The sequence below is a fragment of the Rhipicephalus sanguineus genome, chromosome 6, assembly GCF_013339695.2.
Source record: "Rhipicephalus sanguineus isolate Rsan-2018 chromosome 6, BIME_Rsan_1.4, whole genome shotgun sequence".
Taxonomy (NCBI): domain Eukaryota; kingdom Metazoa; phylum Arthropoda; class Arachnida; order Ixodida; family Ixodidae; genus Rhipicephalus; species Rhipicephalus sanguineus.
This window is the reverse complement of record NC_051181.1, coordinates 168,513,025-168,534,983: the sequence shown is the minus strand read 5'-3', so window position 1 is coordinate 168,534,983 and position 21,959 is coordinate 168,513,025. Positions and strand designations below refer to the sequence as shown.

Genomic DNA, 21,959 nt, shown 5'->3' with positions numbered 1-21,959 from the left:
GACACAAAGAAAACGGAAGAGACGGTACAAAGAGCTGACTACCAACAAAAGCTTTTAATCATGAAAAAGTTAATTATATAGCCTTCTATTCCATGCATATGCATAGACTCATTGCAAAATGTAGTATCACACGCAAGCAGATGTGATTTAGGCGCTCTAAATGTTGCCACCATGGTGCCTGCATTGTCGCACACGTTTAAAGAATGCGAGTTATCCTTCTCAATAGATGAAAGCTAACACACAAGTCTCCAAAAGTGGAGACCTCTTGTGTTAGCTCTTCGATTTTCCTCTGCCTCAATAATTTCTCTTTTAATCTATCTGTAGCTTCTGCCGATGACGTATTCATTGAGAAGAGGCTTGCACCTGCAGTTCCTGCAATGTAGGCTTAGGTGACCAGCAGCAATGGTTTGGCAGTTAGTACTTAAGTGCTCTTGTGTTGATGCATCTACCAGTCGGGCCAGTGTATTTTTTGCCACAGGACAATGTGAAAAGGGTAGACAGCCCCTTTGTTAACAAACTCTTTCAGTGGTTCATGTAACATGCTTATTGACAGAATTATAGCTCACCCTGCATAATGTGAAGACAGATTGTGAGGTGCCAAAAACAGAATTTGGATCCACGGTGGTCTAGTGGTTATGGCGCTCGACTGCTGACCCGGCGGTCGCGGGATCGAATCCCGGCCGCGGCGGCTGCATTTTCGATGGAGGTGAAAATGTTTGAGGCCTGTGTACTTAGATTTAGGTGCACGTTAAAGAACTCCAGGTGGTCGAAATTTCCGGAGCCCTCCACTACGGCATCTCTCATAATCATATCGTGGTTTTGGATGTTAAACCCCAAATATTATTATTATTATATTCAGTTTACTCACTATGTTCTTCACATGGTGCGGAATGTCATGCATGTATGAGATGATGCTCATGTTCCACTTGTTTCTGCTTTGTAAGTCCGAAACCACTGCTGCTGGTCATCTGTACTTGATCTATCACAAAATTACATGTCATGATGGAGGTGTATGAGGAACATGACATGCAAGTCATGTAAATCAAGACCTCCTTTGGGTTCTCATGATTGTTACTTTAATTTGATACACTCTTAAACCTCAATACAGTGCAGACTGCTTATAACGTACGTTGCTGGAGTCGCGAATATCTGCGCTATAAGTGATACCGCATTGTAACCAAAACAGCCTTTTTCAAAAGCTGCATGAATGCAAAACATGTTGAGCAAGGAGCTGTGCATATCCAAGAATCGATACATGTGACAGGGGTATTTGCCTCCCTTTAAGTTATTCAAATGCTGAAAGATTAACACAGGGTAAATGCGTGGAAGACGAGGACAGAAAAGAGGTCTTACTCACACGACTGCTGACTTCCATAAAAAAATTGCCTTGTGTCATGTCACACCAACACGCTCAGACTGTTACCTTAGTGAAAGATTCAGTTCGAGAAACTGCATTGCCAATAAAATGAACGCAGAAAAAAAAAGCTAAAAAAACACTTATCACGTAAAGTTACCGACTAACTTCTCGGCCCTCCTGGATTATGTTGACCTGTCCAGAAGGGACCGCGCTAGACAAAAACAATGCGAAACGGCAACCAGAATTACGTGTGATGTGCGATGCAGTCAAGTTCCCGAGCACGCGTGGGTGATTTCCGAAAGATAAAAGGAATACACTGACCAAATACAAAGAGAACTTTAAACTTAAAGACGTTTCGGCTCACGTACGGGGACCTTGTTCACAATGACACGATGGAGAAAGGCCTCTAGACATTGTCTTGGACCGTGCTGCCACCTTCATTCGATGCCACAACCACAACATTCACTTCAGGCTCACCGCTCTCAACATACAGTCGGTGTGCACGCATCTGCACGACCTCAAAAAGACACTCTGCTCACAGACAACGGCGTTTTAGCACTTTCTGGAACCTGGAGCGAGGAAACCACTGTGTCGTCCACAGCAAGTGGCTTGATTGCAGGTGCGGAGGCGTGGGCACATACAAGAACACGGTGATGCACAACTTCAATGTTGGCCGCATCCCACTTCACCGGCTGCCGGACACAGAACACACACAGACAAGCAGCAGAATCGGCAAGGTCTGCGTTGCGCACATAATTTACAGTACCGAAGAAATGCTCGCCACCATCTACCTGAGAACTCTCAAGAATCCCTTCCACATATGCACATGAAATGTGCTTCCATTTTCCATCATAACGAACAAGTACAAGCACTGCATATCAGCTTACCGCATCTGGCGTTGTTAATACCAATGTTGCTGTTGCATCATTACGTAACTATAAACTGGTTATATAACACATGTGCGACTCAACATATGTGTGTGCATATACCATTCGCGCCTATCTTTAGCATCATTTCATAACGTTTCGCTCAATGGAAAAAAATCACGCCACAGTCACATTTTTGCCACATTCCCACAATATGTGGGATCTGCCGAAGTTTTCTTCTCCTTCTATTCTACATGCCCGGTTTCAGTTCCCTACGACATGTAGGGAAGGGTGTTTCAGCTCCACTAACGTCGTCGGCTATTTGTTGGGCTAACTGTGGCCTTCTTCATTTTTAGTGGACCGGGGGCGAGTAAAGCACCATCACTTTGCAGATATGTTTCAAGAAGTGCTGTTTCAAACAGATGACTTTACTGTAGAGATACACGTTTGTGTCTCTGGTTTTAGCTAAGAAACTTGAGTGCCTTGGTAAATTTCGTCGGGGACTCTGACACCGCTGCTAAGCCAAACATAATGTTATAGGCTGTAATAACGAACCTTTAACTCGTAATATGCACAGAATTGACCAGTGGTGAGTAGTGGCATTTACCCAATTGTTGTGGCGCATACCCGTTTATGACGGACCATGACGACGACATGACACGCCAACAAGCCGGCACCCTAAGGTGCTTTGCCCCTAAAAGCCGTAATGAACAAACCTATTTGTTACTTTAAGGATATCATATTAACCCTTTGAGGGTCGAATTTTTTTGCGAAATTCACTGCAAACTTAAAATAACAGAGAGCTGAGCTAGTTGGTAAGTATTCATGTTAAAGAGACAGGGCATGCAAACACGGACACTAGAGAGAAGTCAAGACACCACAAATTCCGACTCACAATTGTCTTTGGAAAGAAAAAAAAAACAAAAACAACGGAGAGACATCGGTGCAGGCAAAAAATTCTACGTATTCCCGAAGTGTGGCAGCATATGCCAAGCAAGAGAAATTATTGAAAAAGGTGTGCATTTTAAACATACAGGCAATGTTGTACATGTACAGCAAAAACCCTTTGGTGCCTGTTCGGTGATGCCGTAAACCCTCAAAGGGTTAAGAAAAGGAGGCGGGATGCGTTAGCACACTCACCTTCCGTCACTCTGTCTCGAAGGAACTTAGCAACCTCAATGCGTATATCATTTAGTGAAGCTGTGATCATATTCATTTTTTGTTTTTGTTTTTTTTAGTTGAACTCATCCGCGCATGTGCCAACGCTATACAGTCGAACCCACTTATAACGATCCCACATATAACGATCTATCGGTTATAACGACTATATTTGGGTGCACTTACGATTTTCCAATGCTAACCATTGAAGCTGCGTCCAGATATAGCGAACATTTTTCAAAGCCTCCTACTTTTACAACGAACACTTCGGACACGGTTGCGGTAAAAGTATGGCGCATACGAAGCGAAAAAAAGTTAAAACACGCCTTCTAAAGCGTGACAGGGGCGTGCGCTCGCGCGTGCCCCGCTTCAGTTTACTTGCGATAAGATACCCAGATCGGCGAGCACCGCGCGCAGATTTCGGAAGCTGCGAGCGAGGTCGCTCACTTTCCAGGCGTTTCTTCAGTGTAGAATGGCAGTGAGGAAAAAAAAAGTAGGCAGCATGAAGCCTTGCGGTCAGCTTTCGCACGGTGACCTTTCCTGACGCCGTTCTCTGCAGCTACGACCGCCTGCGATGAACCAAACAATGCCTTGGAACGCAAGAAGGCATTAATGCAAGAAGGGATAACCGCGATAACTTTCCATCACAAAAAGGTTCACTGCGTCCCTAAACTCGTCGACGCCACGATGTGCCGCGAAAAGTCATCCGTCTTTTCGGTAACGGCAGAGACCGGTCGATCGGTGATTACGACTTCCGCGCGATTGCGGCGATGCCTTCACGGACCAGCATCAGAAAAAAGCGAAGGCGAGGTAGCGGCCGTCGATGAACGTGCCATTATGACTTATAGCCGACAACCTTATCACAGTCATCTGTAGATATCTGCTCGGCTGCGCGTGTGGCGTACGCCGTGCACTGCGGATTGACGGCGGTACGAGCGTGCCACGCTTGCTTGCCGTTCGCAAGTTCGCCGCCGCCGCGTCGTGCGAGACCGCTTTAAAGTGCGCGTCGCTTTGTAGAAACGAAAGTAGCTCGCTGTTGTTGAGCGGCGCGGGCACCGAAAAACGTCGATGCACTGACAGGGAGCGTATACTGCGTGTCTGACCAGGTGACAACTCAAGTGCGCCGCGAATCGTCGTGCAGGGTCGCGAGAGCATCGCGGAGACGTAGAGTGCGCGTTGCTTGCAAAATACTTGTTTTCGCCGTGTTGAACGAACAGGCTACTCGCCGCACCCGTGCACGGTCCGGAGTGAAGCAAGCACGAAGAACGTACAAACGCACGCAAACGGCATACGGCAAGCGGCCCGGCAGTGACTCCGCGACCCGAGTCGGCGACGCGCTGCACGCAACTAGCCAGGGATGATCGGTTCCACGTCGCGGTACCGCGCTTTGGTGAAACGGTGTCAGCTCATTTCAAAGGTGGTTAATTCACTCGTGAGCACGCAGCGGGCGTCGCTTCACGACGCGAAAAGGCTTAGCTTGTCACCGAAGGGGTTGATGGCACTTGAACAAAAGTGCACAAAAAAAAAAAAACGGTTTGGCCGCTAAGCGCACGTTTTTAAGGGCTAGTCCATATACAACGAACTACTGATATAGCGACCACTTTTCGCGACACTTTCGAGTTTGTTATAAACGGGTTCGACTGTATACGAAGGAAGGAAGGGGAATTTTAAGGGCTTGTTTTTTCGTTGTTAGACACAATGTTAATGAGAACTAATGCCAAGGAAAGTGTAGGGCAGATTATTTCTAATAATTATTACTAGAGCTGTGCGAATAGCAAAATTTTGGGTGCGAAGCGAATTTGAATATTGAAGTAAGAGTGCGAATCGAATCGAATATTTTTCGATATTTCTCGAATATTTTTCGAATACTTCGAAGCAAAATTGCAGAAAAAAGTTAGAGGATCCTAAGCATATTCTTATGAGATATAGGAACATTAAAGTGTTTCTTTTCGCTAGGTTGATGAAGCGCTTGCGGGGTGGTGTTTCATAGTTGTCTTATCAAGAATGAGGCAATGTAGAGGCCGAATTGTATTTATGTACATGATTTAATTGGTGCAACCAAAGTGTTGCCGACAACACTTTGCACGTCATAGGCAAAGATGCCATTTCCTCAGCCTCTCCTCCTCTGTCAACTTCTGTGGAAGCCTAACTGACGTGGCGGACAAGGGTGTGCTCCCTTCAAGTCCAGAGTTCCAAATCTACCTCGTAGACGTCGATATATAAGAACATCTAAAATTTTGGATGCTAAAAAGGTTCGGCTTCCGATTTTTCGGACTTCCTGCCCAAATTTCAGGTCCAAAACAGTATTAATTGAGCCCCCACCTCTGCCACATATTTCATCTCCAAGTTGGAACCAGCGTTTTCTTGAGCTAATACATTGGCGACCGTAGCGGAGCTTGAAAGGTAGCTTTGCCGCAATACCGGGGTGTGATGAGGTGAAGCATATTGAAAATCTAGGGACCACTTCCAATCGGACGTTGGCTGTCTCTTGGCCAAGTTCGACCGTAACGGTGCTTGAAAGGCAGCTTTGCTGCAATACGAGAGTGTAATGAGGTGAAGCATATTGAAAATCCAAAGGGGTCACTTTCAATCGGACGGTGACTGTATTTGTTTTTGGGAAGTTCGAATAGTTCGAATAGTAAAATTCCAGTGCGAATCGAATCGAATAGCAAACACTATTCGAAAAATATTCTAAATTTCGAATATTCGCACACCCCTAATTATTACATAAATGCGAAGAAAGTAAGTGGATGAAAGGATAACTTGCAGCTGGCAGGGACTGAACCCGCAACCTTCAAATCTTTTTTCTCTTTTCATCCACTTTACTTTCTTCACATTTATATCATAAAATTAGAAATAACCTCTCCTATACTTTCCTTGGCATCATTGACTGTTAGTTCCCAACGCTATGTATATTTCATGACATGGTTGTGGAATAAACAGTTGAACGTAGTGCTTGTTCCTTGTGTATCTTTCTTATGAGTTAAGGAAAGAATATGACTTTTAAGGGCTTGTTTCTTAGTTAGACACAGTGATAATGAGAACTAACAGGCAATAATGTTAAAGAAAGTATAGGGGATGTTATTCGTTGTAATTAGGATAAAGTGTGAAGAATGTAAAGTGGACGAAAAGATTACTTGCCGCCGGCAGGGACCGAACCTGCGACCTTCGGTCGCGTTATTCGAAGGTCGCAGGTTCGGTCCCTGCCGGCGGCAAGTTATCTTTTCGTCCACTTTATTCTCTTTACACTTTATTCTAATTACAACGAATAACATCCCCTATACTTTCTTTGGGATTATTGTCTGTTATTTCTCATTAATACTGTTTCTTGTGAGTTGTGTCTTTTCTTGCGCGCAGTAACTTTTTATCATTATGCACCAAATAGGCCCTGAAAACGTCTTTTTAAAATTTTATTCAGTGGTGAAGAGTTGGCTCAAAACAAGTCAGAAGCATTGCCTGCAGCAATAGAAAGAAAGCTCCTCGTTGCCCCCATAGTGTTATGAACACACAAAAGAAACCCATATGCATAAAAAAAAAAAAGAGAAGCCTTCATGTCTGCTCTATTAGTTACCAGCAGTCCCATGGTGAATGGTGGTAAGCAAGATAAAAGCTGACATCCTTGCTGTCATTGAAACTTGTTGCGTGACATAGCTGGTGGCGGAGGCCATAAGAACTATCTGTAACATTTGTATTATAGTGAGTGGCATGCATATTGCCTCTACAGCTTGCCCATAGTGGGGCATTAACAATGTCTTCATTGACCACAAACATCATCACGAGGGACATTTGTGGAACATTCCCTGTCATTTCCACGGGAAGTAAACAGCCAGCAAAAGAAGTAAGTGAAGAATAAATTAATAAGTGAAACGTAACAAAAGAAAAAGAACAGAAGGACCAATAAAATAAAACCATTATACAGCAGCTGTCATGAGTATCTTGACTTGTGGGCAAGATATGGAAAGGAAGAAGGAGTAAGCTGACGTGTTTCAAGTGAAGAAATATAAAATAAAGAAAGGAAAAATAAGACGAGATATTGAAGACATAATTGAGAAAAGAACGTGAAGAAGTAAGAAAAGCGCACGAGGGGTGACATGACCGGGAGAGAGGACAGAAGGCAGAGCATTTGGAACAAAGAGAGGTGCAAGCGAGCGGTGGCAGCAGCACAGCATTCGACCGAACATCGCTCGCAGACCTCCTGGCAAGGACGTGCGTGCCCCAGCCTTCACAGCAACGCCCTGTGAGCTGCGGGGCACGACCAGGATCGAGCTCGGCCCAGCGACATCATCCTCGTGAGGACACGCCAGGTGTCCTGCGGCTACGTTCCGTAGGCTGTGCATCAAAAGGACGAGCGGTACAGCCGCTGCAGGGACTCGACGCTGCGGTGACCTGACACTGCGGGACCCTACGGTGCTGCCGACGACCGTGCACCACCGACTCGTCGAGCCTTATGGCTCGACACAGGGGCCGCAGCTTGTCACACGTGATGCGCTGTAAATATTACTACTAGTTTTTTGTACATAGTGCTTAAAGGGGCCCTGCAACACTTTTTGAGCAGGGTCAAAAAGCGCTGCCAATCGGTAGTCGAGGCTCCCGAGAACACGCGAGCCAAATATTATAGCGAAGCGCGCGGCCTGGAATTTACAATAAATTCTCCAAGTCAGCTGAAAATCGCTCCCTCTTCTCTCGACAAATGATGTATTAGTCCACAATATATGACGCGATTGGCGGCAGTTCCACCATTGGCTGATGTTATAATCATGATAACACCCTCATTATTACCTTCGTTGTTAATTTTGAGGTCAATAAGTAGATAATATGTATGTTTATATTGTGTTATGCCGTTAAAACACCGAACAAACATTAATATTAGCACTTCCGGTCTCACCGACAGCTCGTCTGCTCGTAGTTGCGTGGTTGCGTTTTATTCACCAGGCACAGTGCCGAAATCGTGAATATTTCTGTGCTTTTGACCATCGCCGGTTGCCGTTCAGAGTGGCAGCCGTTCGAGTGTTGCCTCGTCAGCTGGAAACTGCATCGTCGGCACATTCTCACGACCGACCGAGGCAGCGATGCAGCGTTTCTCCGATAACAATGCTGGCGCCGGCTAGTTTAGGATACCTGTGTTCACTGTATGGCAAGAGTCCCGTTCGCTGTCTGTTCAGTATGTCATTGAGCCGTACCTTGGCGTATCCTCCCCGTAGTCTCACGTTCCTGAGAAACCGCGACACAGCAACCAAGCAGACTCGCATTTTCGCGGTAGCTGCAGACAGCCGGGGGATGGGTCCGCGCAGGCCCGACGCCCCACGATTCTTTCTTCTAGTCTTTAGTTCTTTGTTGTCAGCCTGCACTCACTATGCGCCTGCATTCGAAGAGCAAACAGCATGGAAGTGCCCACCCACCGACTTAAATGCTGTCAATCCAATACCCCCACTGGGAGAAGGCTGCACGCAGCTTTGCCGTGTTGAATACGATTCAAGCGCGAGCAGTGCAACCAGGCGGTGTATCGGAGTATGGGTCGAAACCCATCTCAGCTGTCATTCGTTCCAAACACGCACGCAGGTTTGCTACGTGGTTGGCAGAGGGATGAAAACACTACGGCAGTTCGAGGTGCACACCTCTCATTACCAAACCGACTCGCATTTTTCAAGCATGCGCGATACACGGTATTTCCGCGCTCCCTCCCTCCATGCCCCGCGCAGCTTTCCGCGCGCTGGCGGCGTGGAGCAGAGGGAGAAAGCTGCGGAACGGGATTTTTATAATTTGGTAACACCTCGACGGATTCGAAAAATTTTTGCGGCATATGGCTCGTGAAGAGTCATATGTCAGTAATGAGACTATTCCAATATAACTCAGAAAGGTGTTGCAGGGCCCCTTTAAGGGAGTGTTATAAGCACATTTTACTTGTCTTTTGCTACTTTTTTTTTTTTTTTTAAAGATTCCTTACAGGCCTCGTTAGAGGCATTGGGTAAGGGGGGCATCACAAAAAATAAATGATCACATATAATGAATACATATCATACAGTACATATCATACTTGGGTTCTTCATATTTGGGTTTTTCAGTTATAAAGATTTTTCATGCTCCACAACATTCCTGTGTCGTGTTTTTCCATCTATAGAGACCATGACAGCAGGCAATGTTTAAAAAATAAAATGCACCATCGTGTTCATTCAATCGCAGTCCAGTGATTTTCGCATATTTACTGCTCGAAAGCTGCGCATTGGAAGTGCCACTTGGAATCATCAGTAATATTGGTAATAACTTGATGCTACATATAAAGTTCTTGCATCAAAGGCTTGTGCCATGGTAGCAAATAAATATGCATACAAAATAGTGCACTCTTGAAGGATGCTTGGCAATGTTCGTGTGTTTGTTTAGTATTGCAAGTTAACATCGCCAATATAATAAATGGTTGTTTAAATCTGCATTTTATGCAGGAATTTCCTGGGGAAATCAAGCTGGATGAAGGTGACTCAGCTCCTGTTTTTTCTGTGCCACCTAATGACAGTGAGGAAGTCTTCATTGAGGTGTGTGTTCTGATTTTGCCTGCAGACCACTATGCAACAACACTGGGGCATACATGCATGCACTGTGGTAGCAAAATGATAAACATTCTTTTTATCGGATAATTTGTGATATTGAGGTTCAGCTGTATTGGGTCGTCCTCTACAGCTTGCCTGACAACAAAGGCAGCTAGGAAGCACAGAGCATTTCATTTTATTTTTTTGGTACAAAATGTGTTGCAGCTTTTTATTTTGCAGCACAACCAACACGTTTTTATGAAAGTGCCACGCCTGAGGTCTGAAAGCCAGGCTTGTAAAAGTATTGTTGGGGCAGGTGTTGTATATTGGTATTATATGTTGTTCTGTTGTGCGGCCCCAGGGGGCACCCCACACTACAACCGAAGGTAATTTGGGCATGGTGTGGAACTTGTGTGTCTGTTGTTCCTAAACTAATACGGCTTTCTGGGCGAGTTGGTATACTAACATCTTCGGAAAAATGTACAGCGCGGCACAGACGAAAGACAAGAAACGGACGACATGACCGCTCGTGTCGTCCGTTTTTTGTCCTTCATCTGTGCCGCGCTGCACATTTTTCCGAAGATGTGTTGTTCTCTTCGAAGCCACTGACGTGCTCGGTGCCTCCCTTTGCAAACACTACAATGGTGCAGCCGACATGCATCCTGAATGCCTTCCACTTTCCACCGCTAGCCAGCTGCAACCAGCAGCCATGAAGCAGATATGCCGGCAACATCAGTTGGCAATATCTGTTCAGTCCGCTTGCATCGCAGCGAACAAAGCCTGCAGAAGTGGCCCTCGCTCTCAATGCATAGCCGCTTATCGCATCGCACATAGCCAGCCACCGCCCCCAGGAAGCTCAGCAAAATTGCCTGATGATAACGCACAGCCATGCAGCTTCGACATGGCCAACCTAATACGAAAACCCCCTGTGTTTTGGAATCATCTGGGAACACCAGCAGTACCGTAGACGCGCTTGAAGATTTTGAAACATATTTGCTCGCCACTGGCGGCGAAGTTTTTCCCCGGAACGCAAAGCCGCATTGTTGAAAACACTTTTTGGAACCGAAGGTCACAAGCAAGCACGAGTTGCACTCGCCGCAGCATCAGAAACGCCAGGGTCGGCCAAAGACGCCTACTCCGTATTATGAAAACGCTAACGGCCACGTTCAGCCCTCCAGATGTAGTAACCACAGCAAGACTCTCATTTCAGAACCTCGTGCAAAGCGAGTCTTCCCCCAGGAATTTCTTTGCAAATTGCAAGACACCGCAAACCAGTGCAACTTCGGTGAACTAAACGACCAGCTGCTACTTCATTGATTAATTGGTCATTGGTCATTGGTCAATCAAATGATTACTCATTCGATTGACTTCTACGCAAACGTTTGCTTGTCAAGGAGCCCACACTTATGTTCAAGAAGGCCGTGAATATCAGCAAAGATGCCGAGCGCGTCCTGTGTTGCCTCCAGGAATACAAGCCTGAAGCCCTCCTACAGCTAAACACAGCGCTGCGTCAAAGTCCGGGGCGACACCGTTCTTTGCCGCAGGTTTTCGCGCCTGCTACTGAACCCCGGCCTCGTCAACTGACCGCGCCTTCGTCGACGCGCCAACATTGCAACCGGCCACCTTATTCTTCAACTGGTTGCCCCAACTGTGGCTGTCAGCATGCTCCTACTCAGAACTGCCTTGCGCGTGGCAAGCTTTGCTACCAGTGTTCTAAGAGGGGACATTTCACCACGGTAAGTCACAGTAGCCCCTTCACACGGTCACCATCGGCATGGCACCAGCAAGCCCCCAGGTCACCCAGTCCCTCCCGACCTCGGCGTTCGGATCGTGTCAAGTCGATGGCCATGTCAGACAATGGGATTTTACACCGATGTTGAGGTGAACGGAAAGCCTTTATCTCTATTTGTGGACTCTGGCTCCTCAGTTTCCATTCTGTCTAAAGACTTGTTTATGTGGTACCTTTTCAAGCCTTCATTGTTTGATTCCAGACCAGTAGCTCCCCCCAAAAACTGAGACTTTTCAGGCACAATCGTTCCACTTCTTGGGTGTCTCCAAGCTCTGGAAACGTTCAGGAATCGTACTGCTGAGATACTATTCCACGTTGTAAAAAATGGATGATCCTTTCTTGGTATTGATGCAAGCCACCAACTTAATATGACTTTTGCAGATGACAGCATTCAATGCTGCGGCACCAGCGCACAGCCAGTCTCAGTGAATTCCGGGTGTTCTTTGAGCACATCGCCCCGGCCCAAGTGTGTCCATGATTTGCCACGTGTGCCATCTAATTTGTCACAAAAAATCGCCACATCAAGTACGGTGGGCCACCTATTAAATAGATTCAGTCGTTTTGAGCACTTGTTTACTCTTGGCCTTGGCCTCGTACACGGTGTCACCCATCAGGTAAGGATACGTCCTACAGTTCCACCACAACGCTTAAGCTCACTTGGCTCCCTCTCACATTGCAAGAACCAGTCAAACAGGAAATAGAGTACTTATTACGACAAGATGTCATAGAATGTGTCTCTACATCAGAATGGGTGTCTCCAATTGTTGTTCTTCAAACAGAACAGAGCCATTCAAATGTGTGTGGATCTGCCACACCTAACCAGGCCATCATTGTTGATAGCTTCCCACTGCCTCACGTGGAAGACTTACTGCAGTCTCTCCAAGGTGCTAAATGGTTCTCAAAGTTAGATTTCACCTCAGCCTATCACCACTGCATGAAGGCAGTCACAACTTGACAACCTTTATAACGCATGAAGGCCTTTTTGTTTTAAGTGAGTATGTTTTGGGCTTGTTTCCACTCCTTCTGCGTTGCAACAACTAATGCACCAAATTCTGTCAGGCTACTCGGGTGTCAAGTTTTACATCGACGACATCATCATTTTCAGCAGCACTCAATAAGAACATGATGACAATCTTGAAAAAGTTCTCACGTGGATTGCTTCCTCAGACTTAAAGCTGAATGACAAGTGCGTCTTTGATGTCCAAGAACTGTCTTTCATCGGACACAAGATTTCGGCTCAGGGCATATATATCTCCTCTTGAGAAACACATTCAGCCGATTGAGAATTTTAGCCGCCCGTCACTCCAGCTGCGCTCTTTCCTTGGTTTGACTGAATATTATTCCAAGTTTGTGCCACACATGGCTCATGTAGTATAACCACTTGGTCATTTGCTGCGTCCCATTGAACTGGGATGTGGCCGTTGAGAACAGTTACCAGCAGGTGAAAAAAGTATCTCCATGATGAGCCCATTTTATCGATGTTTGACCCAACTCTTCCTGTTGTGGTATCCACAGTACAGGCTTGGCACTGTCTTGCAACAGACTGACATTCCAACTATTCTGTTTGCTTCTCATTCCCTTTCCAGCTGAGCGCAGGTACTCCGCTGGAGAAAAAGAAGCTTTGGTTTGTTTATGGGCTTGTAAAAAGTGGCACATCTACCTCTGGGGAAGACAGTTTACACTAATCACTGATCACCAGGCATTGACTACACTTTTGTCTGAGGAGGGCTCTGGGAGGAAACCACTAAGAATAGGTAGGTGGACAGCTCGTCTTCTCAATTACACATTTAGCATCCAGTATCGCAAAGGTGAGCAGAATAAGGTTGCAGATGCCCTCTCTTGCAATCCCTTCTGAACCTTCTTTTGCTTTTGAGGAAGAACTGGTCGGCCAGGTTGAGGCCATGATATTCAAGACTTAAGTACAACAGGCCACAGCCTGTAACCGATTACTGACACAAGTTATGGAATATACCAGGAATAGCTGGCCTCCAAAAAACCAACTTCCTAAAGAACTGCATCCATACTACGAAGTAGGAAGCTAACTATCGGTGGTAGATAGTATCCTACCATGAGGGGGTCAAGTTGTCCTTCCCAGCCAAGTACAGAAACAAGTTACTCCATTCGCGCACGCGGGGCACCCAGGTATAGTGAGAATGCAAGCACCTACTGATCGCCAGTTTTTCGCAAACATGTCGAGCAGCAAGTAAGTGACTGTCAAACTTGCAACAGTGCTATGTAATACTCCCCTATGTAATGCCCTCATAGGAGGGCCCTTAGGGGTATTTTCAATAAACAAATAAAAGGGAAGTGGAAGCCACTTTGAATAGTAGCAGGATTTGACTTTCGGTAGAATGCAAGTGATAAACTGTAAAATATGTTACGTTTTAAAATTTATATATACTTAGAGCTTATAAGCCGGTACATAGAGCTTTTAAACTTTAAAAATGATAAATTGATGCGAGGGTAATTTGTTCATTTAACCTTGAAGTGGGGTTTTGCGGCAGTGCGGATTTCCCATGGATAGGTGTATTCAAGGTATAGCACCCCTCTACTGCAGTGAAACCACCTTTACAGGGGGTTACATGCTGTTTATGTGTGTCTATTCATTCAATTTGAATACTTGGAAATTTAGAATAATATAAGTTTGTTTCGAAGTGAATTCAAATCCTTTAATATTCGTTTGAATATTCGAACTGCTCGAATACTCGCACAACCCTATGCAAGACTGTGAGAAAATGCTTTGCTGTATCAACAATATTATTGTGTTTGGGAGCACGCTTGAAAAATAAGACAAAAATCTGCAGCAAGTTTTGCAGTGCATTGATAAGAGCGGACTCAAGCTAAATGACAATTGCCTTTTCAGGACGACTGAAATGCTGTTTTTGGGGCGCGTAGTGAGCGATAAAGTGGTACGCCCACTGCAAAGCAATGTGACTCCATACAGAATGAGCCTGCGCCAGCCGGTAGAGACTATAGGTTGGCACTGTAAGAAAATACTCACTCATACTCGCTCACCCCAATTTTTTCCGCCTTCGCACTCACTCACTCTCATACTCACGCCTACTCACACTCATAGGCACTCATTCATGTTCATACTCATGCCTACTCACACTCATAGACACTCACTCACGTTCATACTCACGCCTACTCACACTCATAGGCACTCACGCATACTCATGCCTAGTCACACTCATAGGCACTCACTCACGTTCATACTCACGCCTACTCACACTCATAGGCACCCACTCATGTTCATACTCACGCCTACTCACAATCATAGACACTCACTCACATTCATACTCACGCCTACTCACACTTATAAGCACTCACTCATTTTCATACTCATTCCTGCTCACACTCATAGGCACTCACTCACGTTCATACTCATGCCTACTCACACTGATAGGAACGCACTCACTTCTCACACTTACAGGCACTCGCTCACGTTCATACTCACGCCTACTCACACTCATAGGCACTCACTCACGCCTACTCACACTCATAGGCACCCAGTCATGTTCATACTCACGCCTACTCACACTCATAGACACTCACTCACGTTCATACTCACGCCTTCTCACACTGATAGCACTCACTCATGTTCATACTCACGCCTACTCACACTCATAGGCAGTCACTCATGTTCATACTCACGCCTACTCACACTCATAAACACTCACTCACGTTCATACACACGCCTACTCACACTTGTAAGCAATCACTCACTTTCATACTCACGCCTACTCAAACTCATAGGCACTCACTCACGTTCATACTCACGCCTACTCACAGTTATAGAAACTCACTCACTTTCATACTCACGCCTACTCGCACTTATAGGCACTCACTCACGTTCATACTCATGTGCATTGACTCTCATACCTACTCGCTCACGTTCACACTCACATCTACACACACTTATAGCACTTACTCACGCTCTTACTCACATCTACTCGTACTCAGTCACGTTCACACTCCTGCTTTCTCGCACTCATAGGCACTCACTCGCGTTTGTACTTACTCATGCTCTTACTCACATCTATTCATACTCACTCACGTTCACACTCACGCCTTCTCGCACTCATAGGCACTCACTCGCATTCGTACTCACGCCCACTTACGCTCATAAGTACTCACGTTCATACTCACGTTCACACTAAGGTGTACTCACACTTACGGGCACTCGCTCACGTTTATACTCACACCTGCTCATACCCATCGGTACTCATGCACTCGCCTTCAGTTCATACTCGCGCCCACTCACACTGGTAAGTACTCACTCATGCCTACCCGCACCGGTGCTCACGTTCATACTCACACCTACTCACAACCATTTCCACTCGAGTTCACTCATGTCTTCCCACTGCCATGAGTACTCACTCACATTCATAATCACACCTACTACACTCATTGTTACCTTCACACTCATGCCTGCTCACATCCCTCGTCACTCAGTCGTAATCACACTTATGCCTTTGAAATGAGTCTGCTCGTGAATGAACATGCCAAGCTTTCTGCTCTAGTACTCACACTCACTGGCGGCCCCTGACTTTCATATCGAAGTACACTCCCAGTCATAAATATTCGCCTTTACACGTCTACTAGCTCCCATCTTTGATCATTACCACTCACACTCACTCACCCTCGCCTGGTCTCATTCACATATCTGTCTGTCACACTGGACGTTTTGTATGCATTCACATCTAAGACTACCCCACATATATTCTCGTTACATCCGAACATTCAGATTTATATTCGATAGTCTTGGGGACAAACCGCGGATGTTAACACTTGTTCAAGGGAAATGTCCTGTGTATGTTTTATATGGGAAGTCGGGACTGCGGAAAAAATGTTCGATTTAACCGAATGCCGAATTACCGAAATTATCAAGAAAACAATAAACAAGTGTCTATTACATCAATGCATTTGCATTTTCTTGATAATTACGTAAATTCATAGTACATATCTGGCATAAAAACAATGTAAATGCCGCAAATTTCTTCATTCACGACTTCGTTCGGAATGTGGCCGTGGCTCAAGACAGCCGTTTCCTAACAGTAAACGTGCTCTGCCCCTCTTCCTTATTACGTACCGCCACCACCACCACGCGCACGTGAAGGTAACATTCACGCCGGAAAAATTATTGGCAAATGATCGTTCGTTCGTCATAATGTTGCAACCGAATTTTATGCCAGCATGCAGACTGCGGCTGAAGCGCTTCACCTTCAACAGCTTGCACTATGTTCGAGTTGCGTGACATTGCATGCGCATTGCCCGAAGTCAAAACGAAGCTACTGAGTGCCGCATTCGCTGTGGATGAAAGCGTGGTCGCTAAATTATGACACGACCATATAGCATCAGCTCGGTCCGAAGGCGCGCGCGAGGCCTGCGCCCACAGTCGAAACAAAACTGCTCAGCACAGCGTACACTGCTGAATAAACTTGACTTGCTAATGCACAATAATGGATGGTGACTACGCAGTTCTGAAGCAGCGCGGCGAAAATGAAACTACTGCTTGTCGCAGCTTTGACCCACAGTCGCTGCAGGCGCTATGGATGTGATCATAGATATATCGCCCATGCAGTTCGCGTGCGCCGAGTAAAATCGAAGACGAAGCAAGTGGGCCGCAGCCGTCGAAGTCTTTGTCGCCAAAAATGCGATAATGGCTGGCTTGTTGATGGCGACCATGCCTTTATGAAGGATTGCAGCCGTGTGAGTTGTTCGCGAACGCTGTTCTTCCTCCTGTGAGTCGAACATTTGCAGCGCTTCATGCTTGGCGCGCTCCGAGGATCGTCCAAATTAACCAGGTTGCAGCCAAATATGACCGAATTAACGGTAGTTTGATACCATTAAACAATGCATAAGCTTGCCAGGACCAGAGAACACATCCGAATCATCCGATTTTCCAAAATAACCGGGGGCGAACAACGACCTTTTACAGTATAACCTTTAATTTTCGCCGACTGACCAAATGGCAAATGTATGGCGCGCTTATTTGCTCACTCCACCTTCACTGTTTATGCAAGGGGTCTCAAACTCACCGCAGTCAGGAGAATTTACTCCTGCAAGGGCCAGGATACAGTGACGAAGGTAAGAGCGAGGGCGGGTAGTATAGTTTGTACAAAATCTCAGCAAGCGTTGCCATATGAAAGACCCTTCCCACATTTCATAAAGGGGTCATTTCTGAAGGGGATTTGGCGCCAGAATTCCAACGACATATCTACCTCCAAAATGACTAACATATGGACAACGGTTTTGAGAGTTTGTTTCACTGTTATATTGCCACGGGCGTTTCTTATTATCACTTTTGCTTTATTTGTTTTTCGCCCACAAAGACTGTCAGCAACGCTCAGCGCAAACCGCGCCTCATTGTTCTAGATGCTTCGCGATTATTGTAGATCGTTTTGTTAAGATTGAGCGCAAGACATGAACGCTCGAGCTTATTCTAGAACTTGCGCGACAACCAGCGATAACGCTGGAATATTCGACGGCACATGTATAAATACCGACGCGCTTCACCGCTTGTCAGTTGATCGACGGTCGACGCACTGTTCGCTGCTATCAGTGTATTGCTGTAGTTTAACTTTCAGTTTCCCGGCCACAAGTTCGGCCAAATAAACAGTTCCATCTCGGACGTGCTGACTGCTGTCTTCGTCGACGTCATGATTACGTGATGCTCAGTAAAGTTGAAAATTGGGCGAGTTGGTGATAGTTCATGTTTACGTGGGAGCAGCGCAAATTCTTTCTACGTTCCTTTTCGTGCCTTGTCTAATTTGCGCTGCTCCCACGTAAACATGATTACGTGATATCTGGTGGAGGTGCTTCCCCGTCCATGTACCAGACACCCCCTTCCAACCGTGAGCCAAGCCCACACCATCAAAGGGACCCCTGTGCCACCGCTGACCGGCGAGCCAGCCGCAGACAGCAAGGTCTCCCACCAGAATACGGACTCCTACCGGACAAGCCAAAAGCCACGGCAATGACGACAGCAGGGACGATGACTGCCGCAGTGTCCCCTATAGCGATCGTGATGCAGCCACCCAGGGAGCCGCCGACCTTCCGTGGTTTGCCATGTGAAAACTCCGAGACTTGGCTCGAGACCTTCGAAAGGGTCTCAACATTTAAAGGAGTACTGACACGATTTTGAGACATCGCAAAAGGGACATTTTTCATTTCCTTGGTATGCAGTGTCAACGCTGTCCACTCACCGGTGTCGGAGAACACGTATAAAATATTTTAATTTGACTTTGAAGTTTTCGTCGCTGAGCATCTGCAAGCCAGCCCCACTGCAATGGACATTATCCCGACGAGTCAAGACAGTTCCCTCGAGTTTGCGAGTTCTGCGTCCTGCATGCAGCCTAGATCGCAGAAATCACTGTCAGGGTCACTGGACGACAGTTCACTCATCGTTGTTTATGTGCACCACGAGCAGATAACGGATTTGCCGCTTGTACGTCGCGAGTTTGTGCATCCCCGTGACGTCATACTGATATGAAATGTCACTGAGAAGCCGCCCCCTCGATATCGAAACCGAAAGTGTATTTTTAAGGTAGTTGTAATTAAAATATATACGATGCATTCCCAGGCACCACAATGCTCGTTTTAGGTTTCTCGACACCAGTATTTTTATTTAGAGCAACAATCCGAAAATTTTTAAAATTCGTGTCAGTACTCCTTTAATAACTGGAAACGCCGCGAAGACGTGGTTCAAAAACCGAGAATCCGCCCTACAAACATGGGATCTCTTTCGTACGACGTTCCTAAGCACGTTCACGAGCGTGGTCCGCAAGAAACAAGCTGTGGCTATGCTGGAGACCGGTGTGCAGCTGCCCAATGAAAATATTGCCATCTACACGGAAGAGATGAATCGCCTGTTTCGACACGCCGACCCAAGTATGCCCAAAGAAAAGAAAGTCAGGTTCCTCATGCGGGGTGTCAAACAGGAACTCTTCGCTGGGCTGATAAGGAACCCACTGAAGACGGTCGCTGAATTTGCTTCGGAGGCTTCGACAATCGAGAAAACGCGTGAGATGCGAACGCGACAATACAACCGCAGCTTCTCGGCCCAAGCTACGCCGATGTTCAAGCACTAGGATCCGCCGACCTGCGTGAGACAATTCGAGCAATCGTGCAAGAGGAGCTGCGAAAAATTCTACCTTCGTCGCAACCTCAGGTAGATTCCATCGCCGACGTCTTGTGCCAGGAGATCCAGCATTCACTCTGCGCGCCTGAGCTAGCAGAGCCGCAGCCGCAAGCTATGCGCTATGCTGCTGCAGCCCGCCGTCATGCTCATCCTCCACGCCCACGCCAAGACGCCACACCGCCGCAGTACTGTCGCCAGACGCCGCCACCGACGCCCTACCGTCCACCTGTCGGCCAGCGCTACACCCGGAGGAAGACCGATGTCTGGCGTGCCCCCGACAACCGCCCGCTCTGCTACCACTGCGGGGAGGCCGTGAGGCCGGCCACACGTACCACCGCTGCCAGTACCGACAGATGGGGCTACGCGGATTCGCCGTCAACGCGCCGCGCCCGCAGCCAGGTGAACGGCCTCGCGACATCGACGACTACCTCACCGGAACACAGTGGCAAGAACGACGACCTTCCCGCTCGCCGTCGTCCCGCCGCTACATGTCACCGCACCGCCGGCAGTACACTGGCCAAAACCGGGGCCGGACGCCTAGCCCGTATCCGGAAAACTAAGGGCAGCAACCGATGGAGGTGTGGTTGCTGAACGACGAAATGCTAAAGATCCTCCGCCGTCGACAACGATGCCGCGACGAAGTTCCGAGCCTCCGCCGCACGCCGAACGACGTCCTGAAGACGAAGCTTTGCGACCGCAAGCAGACCTGACGACGCAACGCGGAAGCAGCGGTGCAAACCGACGTAGCCGTGACCCGACGCCGCGATGTAACCGCAACGCAAGACGGCGGACTAGCGACCTCGACGTTCTGATCGACGGCCACAACGTCACCGCTCTCGTCGATACAGGAGCCGAATATTCCGTCGTCAGTGGGCCGTTCGCCACCAAGCTGAAGAAAGTAAAGACCGCTTGGAGTTGACCCTAAATCCGGACAGCTGGAGGCCACCTGATAACGCCGATTGGTGTCTGCATGGCGAGAGTCACCACCAATAACTGGACTTATCCTGCGAGCTTTGTAATACTACAAAACTGCTCCAGGGATGTGATACTTCGAATGGACTTCCTAAGTGACCACGGCGCCGTCATCGACCTGAGGTCTGTGTCGATAACACTAACCTCAGTCAAAGAGCTCCCACCCGACGCAACGCCAGGGAACCATGCACCGAATGTGATAGAAGAGCAGGTGACCGTTCCGCCGCGCTCCAGCGTCGTTATTTCCGTCAGCACCGAAAAACCTGTGAACCTTGAAGGCGTCATCGACGGCGATCAGCAACTACTCCTGAACCGTCAAATTTGCGTCACAAGAGGTATTGCCGAGCTGCGTGACGGTAAAGCAAAGGTAGTGCTTACAAATTTCAGCTACGAATACAAGCACGTGAACAAGGGCATGACAGTCGCCTTCATGGAAGAAATTGTGGCATCCAGCGATGCTTTCACCTTCTTCAATGCTGCCGAACCTGCTTCGACGAATAGAGGTCCCAAACCGGATTTTGACGTCAACCCGGTCGAGCAAGACCAGCTCAAAACCCTGCTTCTGCAATACAAGGACTGTTTCTCGTCGTCATCGCGGGTCCGACAAACGCCCCTTGCTAAGCACCGCTATATAACAGAAGAAAATTCTCGACCACTCCGTCAGAGCCTCTACAGAGTGTGGGGTCTGAGCGGAAAAACGCCGCCGCTCTCGGACCACACGGAGACAGTTCACACGGTCGGGCAACAAACGGGGACGTTTATTACAAACTTCTTTACATATATGGCGAGCTCGCCAGCCGAATTAGTAACACGTAACACGCTAACAATGGATACTGGGAGACATATCACACACTCAAGGCAATGTAAGACATACAATACAATATAACATAACACATAGATAAGACATAAAATAAGACAACATAATACAAGAAGGCGGCGCCGCAGATGCACGACTCACCACGAGGGCCCGAGGGAAGCGAGCCGCGGTACCGTCCCCCACGGACCCCAGCGTGGCCGTCGTCGATCCGCGCATGCTGCCACACCCCAAAAGAGACTCACTCCTGTTTCTATGCGCCGGCCTAAATTCTCCACGGCGGCGATGCCGGTGCCACCGCGCTAAACTCGGGTTACAGCGCCAGTGCATCCCTAACCT

General features: G+C 47.3%; 1 protein-coding gene across 1 annotated transcript in view; it reads left to right on the top strand.

The window, feature by feature from the left end:
• LOC119397704 (intermembrane lipid transfer protein VPS13A) overlaps positions 1 to 21,959 on the top strand; it is a 1,038,245-nt gene that overhangs the window by 704,286 nt on the left and 312,000 nt on the right. The window contains exon 53 of the mRNA XM_037665124.2: positions 9,819 to 9,908. Within this exon, the coding sequence (XP_037521052.1) occupies positions 9,819 to 9,908 (90 nt within the window). The remainder of the gene's footprint in view (positions 1 to 9,818; positions 9,909 to 21,959) is intronic.